At 45.6% G+C, this 21,623-nt stretch overlaps 1 protein-coding gene across 1 annotated transcript in view; it reads right to left on the bottom strand.

Annotated features, from left to right (window-relative positions):
- Window positions 1-21,623, bottom strand: part of vps35l (VPS35 endosomal protein sorting factor like) — a 158,850-nt gene that overhangs the window by 39,394 nt on the left and 97,833 nt on the right. Inside the window, 2 exon segments of the mRNA XM_072481891.1 lie at window positions 198-363; window positions 14,626-14,765. Of these exon segments, the coding sequence (XP_072337992.1) occupies window positions 198-363; window positions 14,626-14,765 (306 nt within the window).

The raw sequence follows: 21,623 nt of genomic DNA, 5'->3' as shown, positions 1-21,623 counted from the left end.
ATGGCGGCCATTATCTCCCGATAACATCGCCTTCAGCTTTTTGAATGATAAGCATTGTATTTTCCCGGGTGTTAACACCCATCAAGTTTGACATCACTGTATGCGCAATGACAAATGTTTATTTTCCTAAATTATATCTAAAATAACTTCACAGGCACACACTGTACCTTTATCCACTTCACAGGCACACACTGTACCTTTATCCACGTGGTAGGGGTATCTTTCTTGACTTGCTGCAGCCAGCAAATGTAAAACATTAATGTAAATTCGCACTTTGGAATCCGTATGATCTTCCCAAATGTAGTCCTGGATCACATTCAAAAGACCTCTCACCAAGTACAGGACACCTTGCTCGGGAGGATCCTGTTCGAAAACATGTACCACAGGTTAATGTGCAAGTCGGCTACAGTAAATTAGAAATCAGCAGATAATTATCTCACTGTTTATCTCTTCATACCCCCCTCCATGAGTGAGTTCTCCCAGTGAGCCAGAGAGGACACAGCCAGAGTGAGACAGAACGAAGAGTGAGTTTGGGAATTTGAATCTAGGTGGGAATTCAAAGCTGGGTGGAGAGGAGGTGCTTTTTATCCCTGGTAAGTGACTGGTAATTAGTGTTTATGTTTTCTTTTCATTGGTATATTTATTTTTTCTTCGTTGTTTATTTGTTTGTTTATTTATTTATTTTGGGGGGGAAATTGTAATTGTTGAAGTTAACCGAAGGTTTAAGACATGGCAGAAGATCTCAGACCCGTGTCATGCTCCTCGTGTGCGATGTGGGAGCTCAAGGACACGTCTACTGTCCCTGGCTCCTTCACGTGCAAGTGTGTCCAGTTGCAGCTCCTGTTAGACCGCTTGACGGCTCTGGAGCTGCGGATGGACTCACTTTGGAGCATCCGCGATGCTGAGGACGTCGTGGATAGCACGTTTAGCGAGTTGGTCACACCGCAGGTGAAAGGTGCTGAGGGAGATAGAAAACGGGTGACCAAAAGACAGAGCAAGAGTAGGAAGGCAGTGCAGGTGTCCCCTGCGGTCATCTCCCTACAAAACAGATATACCGCTTTGGATACTGTTGAGGGAGATGGTTCACCAGGGGAAGGCAGCAGCAGCCAGGTTCATGGCACCGTGGCTGGCTCTGCTGCGCAGCTGGGCAGGAAGAAGAATGGCAGGGCTATAGTGATAGGGGACTCAATCGTAAGGGGAATAGACAGGCGGTTCTGCGGACGCAATAGAGACTCCAGGATGGTATGTTGCCTCCCTGGTGCAAGGGTCAAGGATGTCTCGGAGCGGCTGCAGGACATTCTGGGGGGGGGGGTGAACAGCCAGCTATCGTGGAGCACATAGGCACCAACGATATAGGTAAAAAACAGGACGAGGTCCGACAAGCTGAATTCAGGGAGTTGGGAGTTAAACTAAAAAGTAGGACCTCAAAAGGTAATAATCTCAGGATTGCTACCAGTGCCATGAGCTAGTCAGAGTAGGAATGTCAGGATAGACAGGATGAATGTGTGGCTCGAGAGATGGTGCAAGAGGGAGGGATTCAAATTCCTGGGGCATTGGAACCGGTTCTAGGGGAGGTGGGACCAGTACAAACCGGACGGTCTGCACCTGGGCAGGACTGGGACCGATGTCCTAAGGGGGGTGTTTGCTCGAGCTGTTGGGGAGAGTTTCAACTAATGTGGCAGGGGGATGGGAACCGATGCAGGAAGTTGGAAAGTAGTAAAACAGGGACAGAAACAAAAGGCAGTAAGGGGGAAAGTGTAAGGCAGAGAAGCCATAGTCAAAAATCAAAATGGGCGACAGTACAAGGTACAGTGACTGAGGGGAGCTCAGTGAATAGGACCAGGAATACTAAAAGGAATAAAACGGGAAGTGAAAACATTTAATGGTAAGCGACGCGGCAGGTTGTTACAGGAAGATATGGGTTCAATGACAAGGAAAATTAGGAGAAAAGTTAGGAGGAAATATAACTTAGGAGAGGTTACTGATCGAGGTATTAAGATTCAGAACAGAGGTAAAAAAGCCAACATAAGTGTACTTTACCTGAATGCTCGTAGTATTCGGAATAAGGTAAATGAGTTGATGGCGCAAATCATCGTGAATGACTATGATTTAGTGGCCATTACTGAAACATGGTTAAAGGATGGTCACGACTGGGAGTTAAATATCCGGGGGTATCAAACTATTCGGAAGGACAGGGTGGATGGTAAGGGAGGTGGTGTAGCTCTGTTATTTAAGGATGACATCCGGGCAACAGTAAGGGATGACATCGGTGCTATGGAGGATAAGGTTGAATCCATTTGGATGGAAATCAGGAATAGTCAGGCAAAAAAGTCAGATAGGAGTAGTCTATAGGCCACCAAATAGTAACATTATGGTAAGGCAGGCAATAAACAAAGAAATAACTAATGCATGTAGAAATGGTACAGCAGTTATCATGAGGGATTTTAATCTACATGTCGGTTGGTTTAACCAGGTCGGTCAAGGCAGCCTTGAGGAGTTTATAGAATGTATCCGCGATAGTTTCCCAGAACAGTATGTAATGGAACCTACGAGGGAACAAGCGGTCCTAGATCTGGTCCTGTGTAATGAGACAGGATTGATTCAGGATCTCATAGTTAGGGATCCTCTCGGAAGGAGCGATCACAATATGGTGGAATTTAAAATACAGATGGAGGGTGAGAAGGTAAAATCAAACACTAGTGTTTTGTGTTTAAACAAAGGAGATGACAATGGGATGAGAGAAGAACTAGCTAAGGTAGACTGGGAGCAAAGACTTTATGGTGAAACAGTTGAGGAACAGTGGAGAACCTTCCAAGCGATTTTTCAGTGCTCAGCAAACGTTTATACCAACAAAAAGGAAGGACGGTAGAAAGAGGGAAAATCGGCCGTGGATATCTAAGAAAATAAGGGAGAGTATCAAATTGAAGGAAAAAGCATACAAAGTAGCAAAGATCAGTGGGAGACTAGAGGACTGGGAAATCTTTAGGGGGCAACAGAAAACTACTAAAAAAGCTTTCAAGAAGAATAAGATCGATTATGAGAGTAAACTTGTTCAGAATATAAAAACAGATAGTAAAAGTTTCTACAAATATATAAAACAAAAAAGAGTGGCTAAGGTAAATATTGGTCCTTTAGAGGATGAGAAGGGAGATTTAATAATGGGAGATGAGGAAATGGCTGAGGAACTGAACTTGGGTCGGTCTTCACAGTGGAAGACACAAATAACATGCCAGTGACTGATGGAAATGAGGCTATGACAGGTGAGGACCTTGAGAGGATTGTTATCACCAAGGAGGTAGTGATGGGCAAGCTAATGGGGCTAAAGGTAGACAAGTCTCCTGGCCCTGATGGAATGCATCCTAGAGTGCTAAAAGAGATGGCTAGGGAAATTGCAAATGCACTAGTGATAATTTACCAAAATTCTCTAGACTCTGGGGTGGTCCCGGCAGATTGGAAATTAGCAAACGTGACACCACTGCTTAAAAAAGGAGGTAAGCAGAAAGCGGGTAATTATAGGCCAGTGAGCTTAACTTCGGTAGTAGGGAAGATGCTGGAATCTATCATCAAGGAAGAAATAGCGAGGCATCTGGATGGAAATTGTCCCATTGGGCAGACGCAGCATGGGTTCATAAAGGGCAGGTCATGCCTAACTAATTTAGTGGAATTTTTTGAGGACATTACCAGTGCGGTAGATAACGGAGAGCCAATGGATATGGTATATCTGGATTTCCAGAAAGCCTTTGACAAGGTGCCACACAAAAGGTTGCTGCACAAGATAAAGATGCATGGCATTAAGGGGAAAGTAGTAGCATGGATAGAGGATAGGTTAATTAATAGAAAGCAAAGAGTGGGGATTAATAGGTGTTTCTCTGGTTGGCAATCAGTAGCTAGTGGTGTCCCTCAGGGATCAGTGTTGGGCCCACAATTGTTCACAATTTACATAGATGATTTGGAGCTGGGGACCAAGGGCATTGTGTCCAAGTTTGCAGACGACATTAAGATGAGTGGTAAAGCAAAAAGTGCAGAGGATACTGGAAGTCTGCAGAGGGATTTGGATAGGCTAAGTGAATGGGCTAGGGTCTGGCAGATGGAATACAATGTTGACAAATGTGAGGTTATCCATTTTGGTAGGAACAACAGCAAAAGGGATTATTTAAATGATAAAATATTAAAACATGCTGCTGTGCAGAGAGACCTGGGTGTGCTAGTGCATGAGTCACAAAAAGTTGGTTTTCAGGTGCAACAGGTGATTAAGAAGGCAAATGGAATTTTGTCCTTCATTGCTAGAGGGATGGAGTTTAAGACTAGGGAGGTTATGCTGCAATTGTATAAGGTGCTAGTGAGGCCACACCTGGAGCATTGTGTTCAGTTTTGGTCTCCTTACTTGAGAAAGGACGTACTGGCACTGGAGGGTGTGCAGAGGAGATTCACTAGGTTAATCCCAGAGCTGAAGGGGTTGGATTACAAGGAGAGGTTGAGTAGACTGGGACTGTACTCGTTAGAATTTAGAAGGATGAGGGGAGATCTTAGAGAAACATATAAAATTATGAAGGGAATAGATAGGATAGATGCGGGCAGGTTGTTTCCACTGGCGGGTGAAAGCAGAACTAGGGGGCATAGCCTCAAAATAAGGGGAAGTAGATTTAGGACTGAGTTTCGGAGGAACTTCTTCACCCAAAGGGTTGTGAATCTATGGAATTCCTTGCCCAGTGAAGCAGTAGAGGCTCCTTCATTAAATGTTTTTAAGATAAAGATAGATAGTTTTTTGAAGAACAAAGGGATTAAGGGTTATGGTGTTCGGGCCGAAAAGTGGAGCTGAGTCCACAAAAGATCAGCCATGATCTCATTGAATGGTGGAGCAGGCTCGAGGGGCCAGATGGCCTACACCTGCTCCTAGTTCTTATGTTCTTATGTTCCCAGCACTTGACTCTTTGCCTTGAATATTATAACAATTCAAGTGCTCATTCTCCTGCTCCTAGTTCTTATGTTCTTATGTGCTAACACTGACCCCCCTCCATGTGCTAACACGGTCATATTCCTGCCACCTCTCAGTTCAGGACAAAGAAACTGCTCAAAACAAACTTGCAATCACTAATATTTCAAATTCAATGTTACCCTGTTAAAAATATTTTATGTACTTTGCACAACTCTGAGAATTCAACGCACTCCTCTAAATAAAGCTGTAACAATTTTGTGAATGAATGCGGACTTAGCTGACACCGCCAGTATTGCCAATTTCACATCAAGGATCAAACTGGTCTCTCCGTTTCCTGGGGGCCCGCCACATCGGAAATCCTCAAGGGTTTTCAACTCCCATATCTACAATTCGGTTCTCTTCCTTATGCTGCTTCACTCAATTGTTTCTCATCTACCTCCACATTCTGTCCAACCTCCCAAAAGTCTATTCCATCCTCGTCAACTAAAAATCCACTCAATCCACTCAATGGTGCAGCATAAGCTGTGATTAGGATGCCGGGAAGCTCGACAGTAGTGCAAGTTGTCTAATTCCTTTACTCTTTCCCAGATTTTGTCACAGCATTAGAGAGTAGAGTAGAAAGAAAACAACAGCATGCAGTCTGATAAGGAGCTGAGGCCATCAGAACACAGGCATTGGTCACGTTATAAAATATCAAAAACTGTTTGAGGGTTTCTCAAGAGTAATCAGCATCTTTTGGGACTTGCACAGAGTCTGTATATTCGAGGATAGAAGTTTCTAATCCACACAGGCAACCATGCAACTGGCTTAAATTCTATTTCATCCATGCCCTGACATTTCTGGCTTGACTATCACAATGTGCCACTTTGAAAAACACAACAAACAACTACAAGGATTTGACCAACATATACATAGAACATCGTGCAGAAGGAGGCCATTCGGCCCATCGAGTGTGCCGGTACCAACCCACTTAAACCTTCACTTCCACCCTATCCCCATAACCCAATAACCTCTCCTAACCTTTTTTGGTCACTAAGGGCAATTTATCATGGCCAATCCACCTAATTATCCACGTATTATTCATATTTTTTTCAGATCGGTTTTAGTGTAATAAAACCCCTTACTGTTAAAATATAAAGAAACCCTGCCTAACCAATTCTTTATCACAGCAGGTAACAGTTAGATACACAATGAATTGGCAAGTAGAATCCTTTTCTTTAAACAAAAACACTTGCAGTCAAACGAGGAGAACCTTTCACCCCCTCCAACCTGGTCATAACATGATTCTGGCCTCCTGACCATCCACCCCTTCCTTCAGCTGTTTACAGCCCGCTCAGATTGTGTTCCACGATCAATCTCACTTCCTGAAAGATTCTTCTCCGAGCCCACCTCTTCGCCCAAACCTTCTATCACCCTCTCCAATTGCTCTCCCGTGATTTGGTGTTTCCGTGAAGCACCCTGAAGATTCTATACATGAAATGCACTTGCATATTAAATCATACATTAGATTTAGATTAATCAGATTCTTCCACTGAATATAGGTAATATTACTCTTCCCATTATCAGAGTTAAATTGAGAATGTACTGCCCGTCAGTCAGTGCTTCTGCAAGGAGCTTGCGCTTGATTGCTGGGAATCTGGCCAAAAGCGATGGAAATCAGGAGAGAGTCAGACTGTACAGCAAGTCAGGCGGATTCACACCCACAATTACTGCAGGAATCACATTGGCACACGTCATATACACCACTGCTTCGAGGTTAGGTTCAGGGGGAAGAGGCCCCCCTAAATGTGGAGGGGTCAGAGGTAGAGCAGAGTCCAGGTTTGAGACATGCATGTCTAAGGTCGCGGCGTGGGTGAGGTAAGTACTGCTTAACCACTTCCTTACCTTGCAGGTCAGCTGTTCGGGAGAGGGAGGGAGCCGGGACCTTGGAAACAGCGCGGGAGTTTCAAAAAGCGCGGGAGCTGCGAGGCAGAGGGGACAGTTTAAAAGGTCGCGGCTTGGGTGAGGTAAGTACTGCTTAGCCACTTCCTTACCTTGCAGGTCAGCTGTTAGTTTCGGGAGATCAGTTTTGGGAGCAGGCCTATTGGCTGACTGTAAATCAGGAAGGAGACAAAGGGTGTGGCTGAAGTGCCTTTAGAGACGGAGTGCTGGAGGCAAACAGAGTGTATCTGAGTTTGGGTAAGGCTGAGTGCTGGAGGCAAACAGAGTGTATCTGAGTTTGGGTAAGGCTGAGTTTGGGTAAGAGGTGAGTGAGGGCTGTGTTTGTTTTTGGGAGTTTGGTGTTTGGGGTTGAGTTTCCCCCCCCCCCCCCCCAAAAAAAAAAAAAAATCCAATTAATTAAGTAAATTAATTAACTAGTTAAGGGAATTTGGTGCTCATCTTAAGGAGGTGCAGAGAAGCAGACCTGTGAGGGAGCCTCGGGAGCAATTACATCACAGCCAGCAGGTAAGTGATTGGCTTGTAACTGGTAAGTGATTTCTCTCTCTTTGACTTTCTCTTAGCTGTGTAGTGTAGTTCAAATTTAACTTCAGGTTTAAGTCATGGCAGGAGAGCTCAGACCCGTGTCATGCTCCTCTTGTGAGATGTGGCAAGTCAGGGACCCTTCTGGTGTCCCCGACTCCTTCATCTGCAAGAAGTGTGTCCAACTGCAGCTCCTGTTCGACCGCTTGACGGCTCTGGAGCTGCGGATGGACTCACTTTGGAGCATCCGCGATGCTGAGGAAGTTGTGGATAGCACATTCAGTGAGTTGGTCACACCGCAGATTAAAATTACTGAGGCAGATAGGGAATGGGCGACCAACAGACAGAGGAAGAGTAGGAAGGCAGTGCAGGGATCCCCTGCGGTCATCTCCCTCCAAAACAGATTTACCATTTTGGAAACTGTTGGGGGAGATGGCTCACCAGGGGAAGGTGGCAGCAGCCAGGTTCATGGCACCGTGGCTGGCTCTGCTGCACAGAAGGGCGGGTAGAAGAGTGGCAGAGCTATAGTGATAGGGGATTCAATTGTAAGGGGAATAGACAGGCGTTTCTGTGGACGCAAACGAGAATCCATGTTGGTATGTTGCCTCCCTGGTGCAAGGGTCAAGGATGTCTCGGAGCGGCTGCAGGGCATTCTGGAGGGGGAGGGTGAACAGCCAGCTGTCGTGGTGCATATGGGCACCAACGATATAGGTAAAAAAACGGGATGAGGTCCTCCAAGCTGAATTTAGGGAGTTAGGAGTTAAACTAAAAAGTAGGACCTCAAAGGTAGTAATCTCAGGATTGCTACCAGTGCCACGTGATAGTCAGAGTAGGAATGACAGGATAGCTAGGATGAATACGTGGCTTGAGAGATGGTGCAAGAGGGAGGGTTTCAAATTCCTGGGACATTGGGACCGGTTCTGGGGGAGGTGGGACCTGTACAAATCGGACGGTCTGCATCTGGGTGGGACCGGAACCAATGTTCTCGGGGGTGTGTTTGCTAGTGCAGTTGGGGAGGGTTTAAACTAATGTGGCAGGGGGAAGGGAACCGATGTAGGAAGTCAGTGGGGACAGAAACAAAAGGCAGGAAGGGAGTGTGTGTAAAGCATGACCTGAGAAAGCAGGGCAGAGAGCAAGGAAGGTCTATATTAAACTGCATTTATTTCAATGCAAGGGGCCTGACGGGCAAAGCGGATGAACTCAGGGCATGGACGGGCACATGGGACTGGGATATTATAGCTATGACTGAAACATGGCTAAGGGAGGGGCAGGACTGGCAGCTCAATGTTCCGGGGTACAGATGCTATAGAAAGGATAGAACAGGAGGTAAGAGAGGAGGGGGAGTGGCGTTTTTGATTAGGGAGAACATCACGGCAGTACTTAGAGGGGATATATCCGAGGGTTCGCCCACTGAGTCTATATGGGTGGAACTGAAAAATAAGAAGGGAGAGATCACCTTGGTAGGACTGTACTACAGGCCCCCAAATAGTCAGCGGGAAATTGAGGAGCAAATATGTAAGATTACAGATAGCTGCAAGAATAATAGGGTGGTAGTAGTAGGGGACTTTAACTTTCCCAACATTGACTGGGACAGCCATAGCATTAGGGGCTTGGATGGAGGGAAATTTGTTGAGTGTATTCAGGAGGAATTTCTCATTCAGTATGTGGATGGACCGACTAGAGAGGGGGCAAAACTTGACCTCGTCTTGGGAAATAAGGAAGGGCAAGTGACAGAAGTGCTAGTGAGAGATCACTTTGGGACAAGTGACCATAACTCCATTAGTTTTAAGATAGCTATGGAGAATGATAGGTCTGGCCCAAGAGTTAAAATTCTTAATTGGGGCAAGGCCAATTTTGATGGTATCAGACAGGAACTTGCAGAGGTAGATTGGGGGAGACTGTTGGCAGGCAAAGGGATGGCTGGTAAATGGGAGGCTTTTAAAAATGTGTTAACCAGGGTGCAGGGTAAGCACATTCCCTTTAGAGTGAAGGGCAAGGCTGGTAGAAGTAGGGAACCCTGGATGACTCGAGATATTGAGACTCTGGTCAAAAAGAAGGAGGCGGCATATGACGTACATAAGCAACTGGGATCAAGTGGATCCCTTGAAGAGTATAGAGATTGTCGAAATAGAGTTAAGAGGGAAATCAGGAGGGCAAAAAGGGGACATGAAATTGCTTTGGCAAATAATGCAAGGGAGAATCCAAAGAGATTCTACAGATACATAAAGGGGAAAAGAGTAACTCGGGACAGAATCGGGCCTCTTAAGGATCAACAAGGGCATCTATGTGCAGAGCCACAAGAGTTGGGTGAGATCCTGAATGAATATTTCTCATCGGTATTCATGGTGGAGAAAGGCATGGATGTTAGGAAACTAAGGAAAATAAATAGTGATGTCTTGAGAAGTGTGCATATTACAGAGGAGGTGGTGCTGGAAGTCTTAAAGCGCATCAAGGTAGATAAATCCCCGGGACCTGATGAAATGTATCCCAGGATGTTGTGGGAGGCTAGGGAGGAAATTGCGGGTCCCCTAACAGAGATATTTGAATCATCGGCAGCCACAGGTGAGGTGCCTGAAGATTGGAGAGTGGCGAATGTTGTGCCCTTGTTTAAGAAGGGCAGCAGGGAAAAGCCTGGGAACTACAGACCGGTGAGCCTAACGTCTGTAGTAGGTAAGTTGCTAGAAGGTATTCTGAGAGACAGGATCTACAAGCATTTAGAGAGGCAAGGACTGATTCGGGGCAGTCAGCATGGCTTTGTGCATGGAAAATCATGTCTCACAAATTTGATTGAGTTTTTTGAGGGGGTGACCAAGAAGGTAGATGAGGGCAGTGCAGTAGACGTTGTCTACATGGACTTTAGCAAAGCCTTTGACAAGGTACCGCATGGTAGGTTGTTGCAGGTTAAAGCTCACGGGATCCAGGGTGAGGTTGCCAATTGGATTCAAAATTGGCTGGACGACAGAAGGCAGAGGGTGGTTGTAGAGGGTTGTTTTTCAAACTGGAGGCCTGTGACCAGTGGTGTGCCTCAGGGATCGGTGCTGGGTCCACTGTTATTTGTGATTTATATTAATGATTTGGATGAGAATTTAGGAGGCATGGTTAGTAAGTTTGCAGATGACACCAAGATTGGTGGCACAGTGGATAGTGAAGAAGGTTATCTAGGATTGCAACGGGATCTTGATCAATTAGGCCAGTGGGCCGACGAATGGCAGATGGAGTTTAATTTAGATAAATGTGAGGTGATGCATTTTGGCAGATCGAATCAGGCCAGGACCTACTCAGTTAATGGTATGGCGTTGGGAAGAGTTATAGAATAAAGAGATCTAGGAGTACAGGTTCATAGCTCCTTGAAGGTGGAGTCGCAGGTGGACAGGGTGGTGAAGAAGGCATTCGGCATGCTTGGTTTCATTGGTCAGAACATTGAATACAGGAGTTGGGACGTCTTGTTGAAGTTGTACAAGACATTGGTACGGCCACACTTGGAATACTGTGTGCAGTTCTGGTCACCCTATTATAGAAAGGATATTATTAAACTGGAAAGAGTGCAGAAAAGATTTACTAGGATGTTGCCGGGACTTGATGGTTTGAGTTATGAGGAGAGGCTGGATAGACTGGGACTTCTTTCCCTGGAGCGTAGGAGGCTTAGGGGTGATCTTATAGAGGTCTATAAAATAATGAGGGGCATAGATAAGGTAGATAGTCAACATCTTTTCCCAAAGGTAGGGGAGTCTAAAACTAGAGGGCATAGGTTTAAGGTGAGAGGGGAGAGATTCAGAAGGGCCCAGAGGGGCAATTTCTTCACTCCGAGGGTGGTGAGTGTCTGTAATGGGCTGCCAGAGGTAGTAGTAGAGGCGGGTACAATTGTGTCTTTTAAAAAGCATTTAGATAGTTACATTCAATGTTTTTAAGATAAAGATAGATAGTTTTTTGAAGAATAAAGGGATTAAGGGTTATGGTGTTCGGGCCGGAAAGTGGAGCTGAGTCCACAAAAGATCAGCCATGATCTCATTGAATGGCGGAGCAGGCTCGAGGGGCCAGATGGCCGACTCCTGCTCCTAGTTCTTATGTGATAAGTCAAAGAGTGTGTCTAAAACACCATCAGTGTGAGAATTATCAGCCGAATATGAGTTTTATACACAAATATACATTGTATAAGGAATACAACAAGCTAATTTGAAACACAGCTTTAGCTGTGGAATGTGTATAAATTTCGCATCTGACTTCAGTACAGTGAATGGTAGAACCCTCAAGAGTATTGAAAGTCAGAGAGATCGAGGTGTAAAGGTCCACAGGTCACTGAAAGGGGCAACACAGGTGGAGAAGGTAGTCAAGAAGGCATACGGCATGCTTGCCTTCATTGGCCGGGGCATTGAGTATAAGAATTGGCAAGTCATGTTGCAGCTGTATAGAACCTTAGTTAGGCCATACTTGGAGTATAGTGTTCAATTCTGGTCGCCACACTACCAGAAGGATGTGGGGGCTTTAGAGAGGGTGCAGAAGAGATTTACCAGGATGTTGCCTGGTATGGAGGGCATTAACTATGAGGAGCGGTTGAATAAACTCGGTTTGTTCTCACTGGAACGACGGAGGTTGAGGGGCGACCTGATAGAGGTCTACAAAATTATGAGGGGCATAGACAGAGTGGATAGTCAGAGGCTTTTCCCCAGGGTAGAGGGGTCAATTACTAGGGGGCATAGGTTTAAGGTGAGAGGGGCAAGGTTTAGAGTAGATGTATGAGGCAAGTTTTTTTACACAGGGTAGTGGGTGCCTGGAACTCACTACTGGAGGAGGTGGTGGAAGCAGGGACGATAGTAACATTTAAGGGGCATCTTGACAAATACATGAATAGGATGGGAATAGAGGGATACGGACCCAGGAAGTGTAGAAGATTGTAGTTTAGTCGGGCAGCATGGTCGGCACGGGCTTGGAGGGCCGAAGGGCCTGTTCCTGTGCTGTACTTTTCTTTGTTTGTATGGGTAAGATGGGTATAGAGGGTTATGGGCCAAGTGCGGGCAACTGGGACTAGCTTAATGGTAAAAACTGGGCGGCATGGACTGGTTGGGCCGAAGGGCCTGTTTCCATGCTGTAAACTTCTATGATTCCATGAAGCTAGATAGCCGGAAGTTGGGTCCTAGAACGTTTACTGGAAAGGAGGCACTCGGCTGCAGGCAAGAAGACTGGAAGGTAGGTCGCTTGGGCAGTAGCAGGGCTGCGTCAAAAGTTAGTGAGTTAAAGGTGGAAGAGATAGCTGGTAAAAATGTAAACTGTAACTGTTGCCACAGTCCCAGAAGACCATAGGCTGCTCTCTCCTTTGAGAGCTGACTGGTGGTGATTTAACCCGAGGGTCACCACACCTCAGGCGAGGGGCAAGGTTGGGGAGCAGGGCCTTCATGCATAACCCTGTACGGGAGTTGAACCCACGCTGCTGGCCTCACTCCACATCACGAACCAGCCATCCAGCCCACTGAGCCAACCGACATCCCGGCTGGTAAAAGGCTACCATTAATAAAAAGGAATCCAGCAATTCTGAGGCCACATCATTCCTCTGGATCAATCAGACCTGTAGAGGAACAAGGAATGTTGTGGGAAGATTTAATAGAGATGTTCAGGTTTCGGTAGAGAATATAGGGAGACCTGTTCCACTATTCCCAATACTAGAAAAGGGTGGTGACCAGAGAATGTAGATTTCCGGTAACAGATTAAAAAAAAAATCAAAGGTGGACAAATGAGATTTTCTCATTTTACGAGCACAGCAAATTGCTATAATCCAGAATGCATTGCCTGAAAAGCTGGTGGAAGCAGACTCAACAATGTGAAGGAAAGATTCATCGGGCTCTGACGGGGGGGTGGTGGCGCAGTGGCAATGTCGCAAGGTTAGTAATCCAGAGGCCAACACTCTGGGGAAACGGATTCAAATCCCACTGCGGCAGCGGAACAACATGTGGAATATAAAGCTAGTCTCAGTGATTGTGCCCATGACAACAATCGTCGATTGTTGCAAAATCCCATCTGGATCATGTCCTTTTGAGAAGAAAATCTGCCATCCTTAACTGGCCTGGGCCTACATGTGACGATGGACTCCCGCCATGTGTGCTCGACTCTTATAAAAGCAAATTACTGCGGATGCTGGAAAATCTTAGCAGGTCTGGCAGCATCTGTAGCAGGGGCGGGCGGGGGGAGGTTAGCTTTGACAAAGAGTCATTGGACTCCAAACGTGAGCTCTTTTCTCTCCCTACAGATGCTGCCAGACCTGCTGAGATTTTCCAGCATTTTCTTTTTGTGCTCGACTCTTAACTACCTTCCAAAAAAATATAGTAAGCCAAAAACAATCAGGCCTACTCCCAGTATTAAAGGTGAAGAATTAGAGATATGTGGCAACATTTTCCAATTTTCCCTCTAGGTGCTGGCTCTGGGGAGGACGCTGGTGTGCAATTCCATGGCTTGACTCACCAGTTATAGCAGCACAAGAGAAAGAAAATGCTGTAGCCCTTCCTGACATTGTCACAGTGGCAGGGTGGGCCTGATAGAGCCAGTAACGCTAGCTCCAGTCTGCGTTAAATAGCCTCCCTCCCATGCACTGGGGCAACGTCCCCCACACGCAAGGGGAACACCCCCAATGGAGCTCCCTGGGGGCGCCCCTTGACATTGCCTTCAGCACAGTTGTGCCAGGGCATGTCTCTCTCTCCACTGTAACATGTTCTTTAAAACCAGAGTCTTAACCAGGCATTTGCTCACCTGTCCTATTAAATACGGCAAAGCATCACATTTTGTGAATAACATTCCTGTGAAAGGTCTTGAGGCCTTTTGATTCGCTAAATCTAAGTTGCTGTTGGCATCAAACTTCTGATCATGTTAAATCAAAGTCTGATTTAAAGATAAGGATAGAATATGGCCTTGCAATGTGGACTGAATTACTACCCATCTCGATCCAATTATTCCTTGGCCTTGAATGCTGCTTCACTGCAGGCAACCTGCCCCAGGTCTATTCAACTACAGATTGAGTCAGTTTTATTCGGGATATAGCTGACAGACCCATTAACCGCTCACAGCCAGTAGCTCCCTTTTGTAGTTCAGCCTCGGCCACGAACGTTTGGGGAACGAAGGACAAAACTCAGCATCCGACCATTTCATGGCAGCTACGAGAGCCTCAACAGACACAGCCATTCACTCCTCTGCCCAAAATATTCCAGTTCACATTTGAGGCCAGTTACACAGTTAAGGATACTTACAGGCACAATCAACAATGTGGAAAAGAAGTTATTGAGGAACTCGAGAAGAAACCCTTCTGAAGTTCTCATCTTCCCATCGATGCTTAACATCTTCGGCACTTCTGCAACCAGGCCGATTGCAGCTTTAAAGAAGCCATCAGCTGGTTAAAGAAAACAAATGTAATTAGATTAATACTTCAACACTTTCACCATAAGACAAGTTACTTTCTCCCCTTATATTTGTCCTGGCACCTCCACCTCCCCACCCTAAGAATCAAGCTTTCAATTATATCGTTGGGCGAGCTCACCTTTTACTTATATTCTCAGTACAGATAAGTGACCATTTGTAATGAATAACATGGCAATAATCCCATTAAAAAATTAGAAATCTCCTGATCCATTATTTCAACAAGTTCACACAACCATTTTTGACTCAACTAACAATATCGGGCAAATAATTCTCTCCAATTAGCAGGACAAGAATGGGGACGGGCAGTTAACATGGAGCTCTCTATCCGTCCCATTCCCATTAATCTGCAATTTTAATGCTGTTGATTTGGTGACTGATATCGGCCCCGTCAAGATTCCAGCAAGTGGAGTCAGTCCTGAGGTGTGTGCCCCTCAGCCAGGAAGTAAAGAAAACTTTCCTCAGTGAGACACAAAGGGGCAGCAAGGCTTCTCAGGCTGAAAGGTCTGTGCCCTCTCTGGTATTCTCACCACTTCCATCGCCACTGTGCAAAAGAAAATCAGAGGGTCAATTTTTCCTCTTGATTATTTATTTTGCGAATGCAAAGTCCCTAAACCAGGTAGTTTCTTCCAGTGATGCTGTGTTGAGTGCAGATCGGCCTCCATGGAGCCTGTGGATTGGGCATTCTTCTATGATGTGGTGCATAGTTTTCTCTCTTCCACACACACACACATAGGGGGCTGACACTAATGTCCCATCTGTAAAGGTTGGCCAAGCAGGGGCCGTGGCCATTCCTGAACCTGTTAAGGGTGGACCACTCTTTCCTTGGAAGGTTGTAGCCAGGCAGCTGTTGGGTTGTCTGTGAGACTGGTTTGTCAAGTCCAATCTTTCCCATTCATTCGTCCAGGTGGAATTTGCATTAAGCCCTGTCTGGAGGACGTTTCCAGATCGGCTTTCTTGATGATGCCGTACCTTGGGTGGGCTGAATATCAGCATGGAACTGGCAATGGAGGCATTGCAAACCTTTTCTATCATTTTGTGGGTTGTTCCAAGTCAGCAGCTATGTGGAGGGGTGAGGTTTACCAGGACTTGGAGTGGGGTTCTTAGATTTACCTCTACTCTCGAGATCAGAATGGAACTGGGGGAACCCTACATGGAGAGACTAAAGTCAAACATTTGATATAAAAGCAGAATCTTTCGGAATATTATCTAAATTTTGATAGGCTTTGTACTGGATACAATTTCTTCATTTTGGGCAAGGAAGGCAAGCTGGGCTGCACACAGAGGGTAAATATCGAAAGAAATGTCAGACAACTTCAAATGTAAATTACTCAATTCTAATTTATTAATTTCAGTTTGTCTAAACAAATGCTGTGCCAACAAAAATTCCCCTCTAGGTTAAATTGAGGATGGCAAAGCAGAAAAAGATGAAAATACTATTGCGTAGTTTTGCTCCACTTCAAAGCTGTTGGTCCAAAGTAGCAAACGATGGACGGTTCATCAAACACCAGCCAATCCAATTCTGCAGCGGAGTCAAAAGCAGATAGGCACACAAATATTTTCTATTCACGATATATAAAATGTTATTTCATTGTTGAGGCAAAAAGTTGAAAACCAATCAAAATAAGCCAGTGTTGGAAATATTAATGTACTTCCAACATCCTCATTTCCAGATCCTATCTGCGCGCCAGTTTGGGTTATTTTTTTTTTTACACCTGTCCATCTTTTGACATGATGAACCTTGAATGTAAAATCACCATAGCAACACAGTACCCTCTTGTTAAAAGATCTCAGGAACCAATTGATAAGTGACGTTAGCGAGGAGCACACTGCAGCAACAACAAAAAGATTCTAGCTGGCACCCACTCATCCCAGCAGTTTTCACATTTATATAATTTACAGCTTCCCTTTAATGGCTTAGTCAGTGAAAGAATTAACAATCTGTGATGATTTTGGAATATATTGAAAATGCTTAAAAATACGTTTATTTTACTCAAAGATGTACTTTCCTGATAGAAAGAGAGATAATTTAACAGAAATAGTACAGAATGGATTTCAGCAGGCTGACAACAAAAACATCTCTCTGTTGGTGTCAGATCGCAATCAGCTGCAATAAAACTAAAAATCCTCCCGTCGGGAAACATGTTGATGCATTTAATCAGAGTTGGAAGTTAGAGAAGTTAGAGATTAAGCACCAAGACAGGAAGCGGGAAGAGGAGGAAAGAACAAAGAGGCGTTTCTGAAAGAATGGAAGAAGGGAGTGATTAAATTATAAAAAGGACGATGGCACAAGGTAAATGCAAATTTCATAGATTTCATAGAATTTACAGTGCAGAAGGAGGCCATTCGGCCCATCGAGTCTGCACCGGCTCTTGGAAAGAGCACCCTACCGAAGCCCACACCTCCACCCTATCCCCATAACCCCTTAACCCAGTAACCCCACCCAACACTAAGGGCAATTTTGGACACTAAGGACAATTTAACATGGCCAGTCCACCTAACCTGCACATCTTTGGACTGTGGGAGGAAACCGGAGCACTCGGAGGAAACCCACGCACACACGGGGAGGACGTGCTGACTCCGCACAGACAGTGACCCAAGCCGGAATCGAACCTGGGACCCTGGAGCTGTGAAGCAATTGTGCTATCCACAATGCTACTGTGCTGCCCAAATGGTAATGAGACAAATAAAGAAACTCAAGATGGGTCCACAGGAGCAGAACCTGCAGTCTGACAAAATGGAAGCAGTGGATTTCATCGTAAATTGTTAACCTTCATGTAGACTGTGATTTACCCTCTGATAAAAAAATGGAAAGGGGGAAGCAGGTGGTGAGGGTGTGAGACTGGGTGGGTGCAGTGTGGGAGGGTAGATAGGAAAAACAGTTTGTTAACTAGTCAGAGCCTGGCGACATGGAGGGGAGGGGGTAAATCTTCCAAGTATTAAAACAAGCAATCCCGTGAAAGATTTGCTAATAAATTTAAATATATTGGGTGGGATTCCCAGTTGGCTGACGGCGGAATCGGGAAGCGTGATTGGGCAGAGAATCCGTCTTGACGCCGAAATCGTGCCTGGTGCCAGTTTCACGCCAAATCACAATTCTCCGTCGCCTCGACAGCGGGGACAGTGTTCCACTCCACATGTACAGTAAACACCCTTGGCGTACCATTAGCGGGCCTGACCCGGTATTCTCCGGGGTCTCCGCCTCCAATGGGGGGAATTAAGGTGGCGGGGTTCACTGGTGCTTTTAAAAATCATTTGATTTGATTTGTCACAGGTACCGAAGGACAGTGAAAAGTATTTTTCTGCAGCCGAGGGAACGTACACAGTATACAAAAGAATAATCGACCGAGTACATCGACAAACCGTGATTGGTTACAGTGCGGAACAAGGGGCCAAACAAAGCAAATACATGAGCCAGAGCAGCATAGGGCGTCGTGAATAGTGTTCTTACAGGGAACAGATCAGTCCGAGGGAGAAACGAGCGCCGTGGCTGCTGAGGGAGAGAGAGGGGGTACGGAAAGTGTCCAACATTGCCATAGTTTGCCTGTACCGGTCATGATCCCAACCTTTGCCAAAACCCTCAGCACTTCCTTGTGCCGTATCTGTCCATACCCGTCCTATCCATGCGTTTGTCAAAATGCCTTTTGAATGCCATTAATGTATCTGCTTCCACCCCCCCCCCACCCCCACGGCAACACGTTCCAGGCACTCACCACCCTCTGTGTAAAAAACCTGCCTCACAATTCACCTCTAAACTTTGCCGCACGGACCTTAAACCTATGCCCCTGGTGTCTGACCCCTCCACCCTGGGAAAGAGTGCCTGCCCATCCACTCTATCCATGCCCCTCATAATCTTGTAAACCTCGCTCAGGTCACCCCTGAACCTCCGTCTTTCTAATGAAAACAGTCTGAGTCTATTCAGCCTCTCCACATAGCTAACACCCTCCAGACCTGGCAACATCCTGGTGAACCTCTTTGCTCCCTCTCCAAAGCCTCCACATCCTTCTGTTCGTGTAGCGACCAGAACTGTGCGCAATATTCCAAAGAGCACCATACTTAAGCCCACTCCTCCACTCTATCCTCCTGAACGCCACCTAACCTTTTTGAATAGCAAGGGCAATTTATCATGGCCAATCCACCTAACCTGCACATCTTTGGACTGTGGGAGGAAACTGGAGCAGCCGGAGGAAACCCACGCACACACGGGGAGAACGTGCAGACTCCGCACAGTCACCCAAACCGGGAAATCGAACCCAAGTTCCTGGCGCTGTGAAGCAACAGTGCTAAGTACTGGTGGTCGGACAGAGACCACCATTACCGCAGCCTGCCAGCTGTGCACGCTGACTGCCCACTGTAAACTTAGGGCCAAAGGTTGTATGGGTGTCCCCCCCAGGCCACCTCCCTAGGTGCCCACTGGTCCCAGCCAACCCATCAGCTGTATGAGTGTGCTACAGCACGAGTGCCATCTTGTTGGCTGGGGTGGTGCGTGTGGAGAGTGTAATGTGTATGTGCGACTGTGGTTTGTTTGCCTCCCGAGTGTCAATAATGGACCCGGCGAATCCCACACCATTTTTCACTGGAATCGATTGTGTTCCACTTGGCACCGGTGCTGCCCCCAATGGTTGCTAAATCTGTCCAGGTGTGGCGGCAGTTTTGGCGTCGTGGAAATCCACGAATCCTGCCCTGGCGTCGACACGAACTCTCAGGAACGGAGAATTTCTCTGGCTGGCTTTAAAAACTGTACATAGATGCTGGAGAGTTGACAATGTTTCTGGGTTTGCAGTTCATGTGTACTGCATGTTAGTCGGTTGCAAGTTGAGCTTGTTAATGTCCCATATGATTCATTCCTAATCTCGGCCAGACTAATAGAAAGGCAAAGAAAAAAATATAAGGTAAAGGGCCAACCTTGGCCATCTCCAGCACCTCTTAAAAGGATTCATTTCAGTTATGAATCACAAGACAGCAGTAAATAACTGACTGCAATCAAATTTACTTTTCAAAATGTAAAAAGCAGCTATTTTGTTCCAAATGACTTGACGATTTAACTCCAATGTCGAACCACTTACAAACTCCCCATACTGGAAAAATCCAATAATCCTGCATTTAACTAAAACATTTATCTGTAACTTTATTGGGAAAACACACCTTGAAGAAAAGACAATCGATTATATTATGGAATTGTCACTTTTCCAAAGCAACCTCTGATCTTTCACACGGATCCTTTGAGCTACTGCATTTTGGACAAGTGGAAGACAGACCAGAGGACGTTTTTCTGAACGTGGCATCATCACAATTAGAATCTTTCTCACTCATCTCTCATTCACTATTCCTCTGCTCTCTGCCGTATATCTCCGAAAATATGGTTCTGAAGTTACTGACACGGTCGATTGCGATTTCTATCTCCCACCTCTTTGTTTAAGCCCCAAGGTAAGGAGCAACATGCTATCCACCAGATGGTAGGCATCCAGATCTGACAAAGACAGGTGCCCCAGTGCTGCTATGTTGATGATGAATTTTAAAGATTGGCTGAAAGATTACCATCTCCTTCCCTCTCCACGCTCATCCTGTTCATAAGACTCAACTCCTGCTCTCTTGATCCAATTCCCACTAAACAGGCTGAATGTAGAATACAGAGGGCAAGTGAAAAATGTGATGTGATAAGAGAAACAAAGTATGAGAAGAGACTGGCAGCACGGTAGCATAGTGGTTAGCACTGTGGCTTCACAGCGCCAGGTCCCAGGTTCGATTTCCTGCTGGGTCACTGTCTGTGCGGAGTCTGCACCTTCTCCCAGTGTCTTCGTGGGTTTCCTCCGGGTGCTCCGGTTTCCTCCCACAGTCCAAAGATGTGCAGGTTAGGCGGATTGGCCATGCTAAATTGCCCTTCGTGTCCAAAAAGGTTAGGAGGGGTTATTGCGTTAGGGGGATAGGGTGGAAGTGAGGGCTTAAGTGGGTCGGTGCAGACTTGATGAGCCGAATGGCCTCCTTCTGCACTGTATGTTCAAACATAAAAGGGCATCTATAACTCTTCTGTAGGTATATAGTGGAACGATTAGAGAAGGTTGAGAAATTTGAGAAAGGTATTCAAAATCATGAGGGGGTTGGACAGAATAGGTCGAGAGAAACTGTTCCTCGTGGCAGAAACAGAGGACACAGGGCCACGAGCAAAGATCAAAGGCAATATGAGGATTTTAAAAATATAAACATAACCGGAGGTTAGACCTGGAATGGACTGCTTGGGTGTGTGAGGGAAGCAGTTTGATTAAACAGAAGACACAGACAGAAGGTCTCTAGCAAGTGCTCAAAGGCACAGGAGCAAAGTGAGTCATTACGCCCGATTTCAATGTTAGGCAAAATAAAATGTAACTGCAGCTGCTCATTATATGCAAAGATTAGATGCCTAGCAACAAACAAGAGTATTCACAAACTATACAATATGGACAGGGTGTTCTATTTCAAGATTGCACAGAAAACCTGGTCAAAAATTTAGAGGTCAGTTTTTGTAAAATACAAATTAACACGATTCATGCCAATGTTCTTTATAACTTAAACATATATTAAATTGGTTAGAATTCACAGCTTTACGGTCTAATATCTTCCAGGTTGTCAAGTGTTTAATTACACTATAATCAGCGTGTAAGTTTTCTGGAGTGAAAGATTCAGCCTCACTAAAAATATAACAGCAACAAGCAATTCCAGGTGCACATCCAAAAAAGAACAGTGTTAGCCAAGTTTACATCTTTTATAATGAAGTTCTAGTTGACATTCAACGAGCAAGTACAACACTATTTAATTCACCGTTTGGCTGCATAGATTCTCACAGATTTGTCTCAAA

The sequence above is a fragment of the Scyliorhinus torazame genome, chromosome 17 (assembly GCF_047496885.1).
Source record: "Scyliorhinus torazame isolate Kashiwa2021f chromosome 17, sScyTor2.1, whole genome shotgun sequence".
NCBI classification, from domain to species: domain Eukaryota; kingdom Metazoa; phylum Chordata; class Chondrichthyes; order Carcharhiniformes; family Scyliorhinidae; genus Scyliorhinus; species Scyliorhinus torazame.
This window is presented reverse-complemented; position numbering and strand designations above follow the sequence as displayed.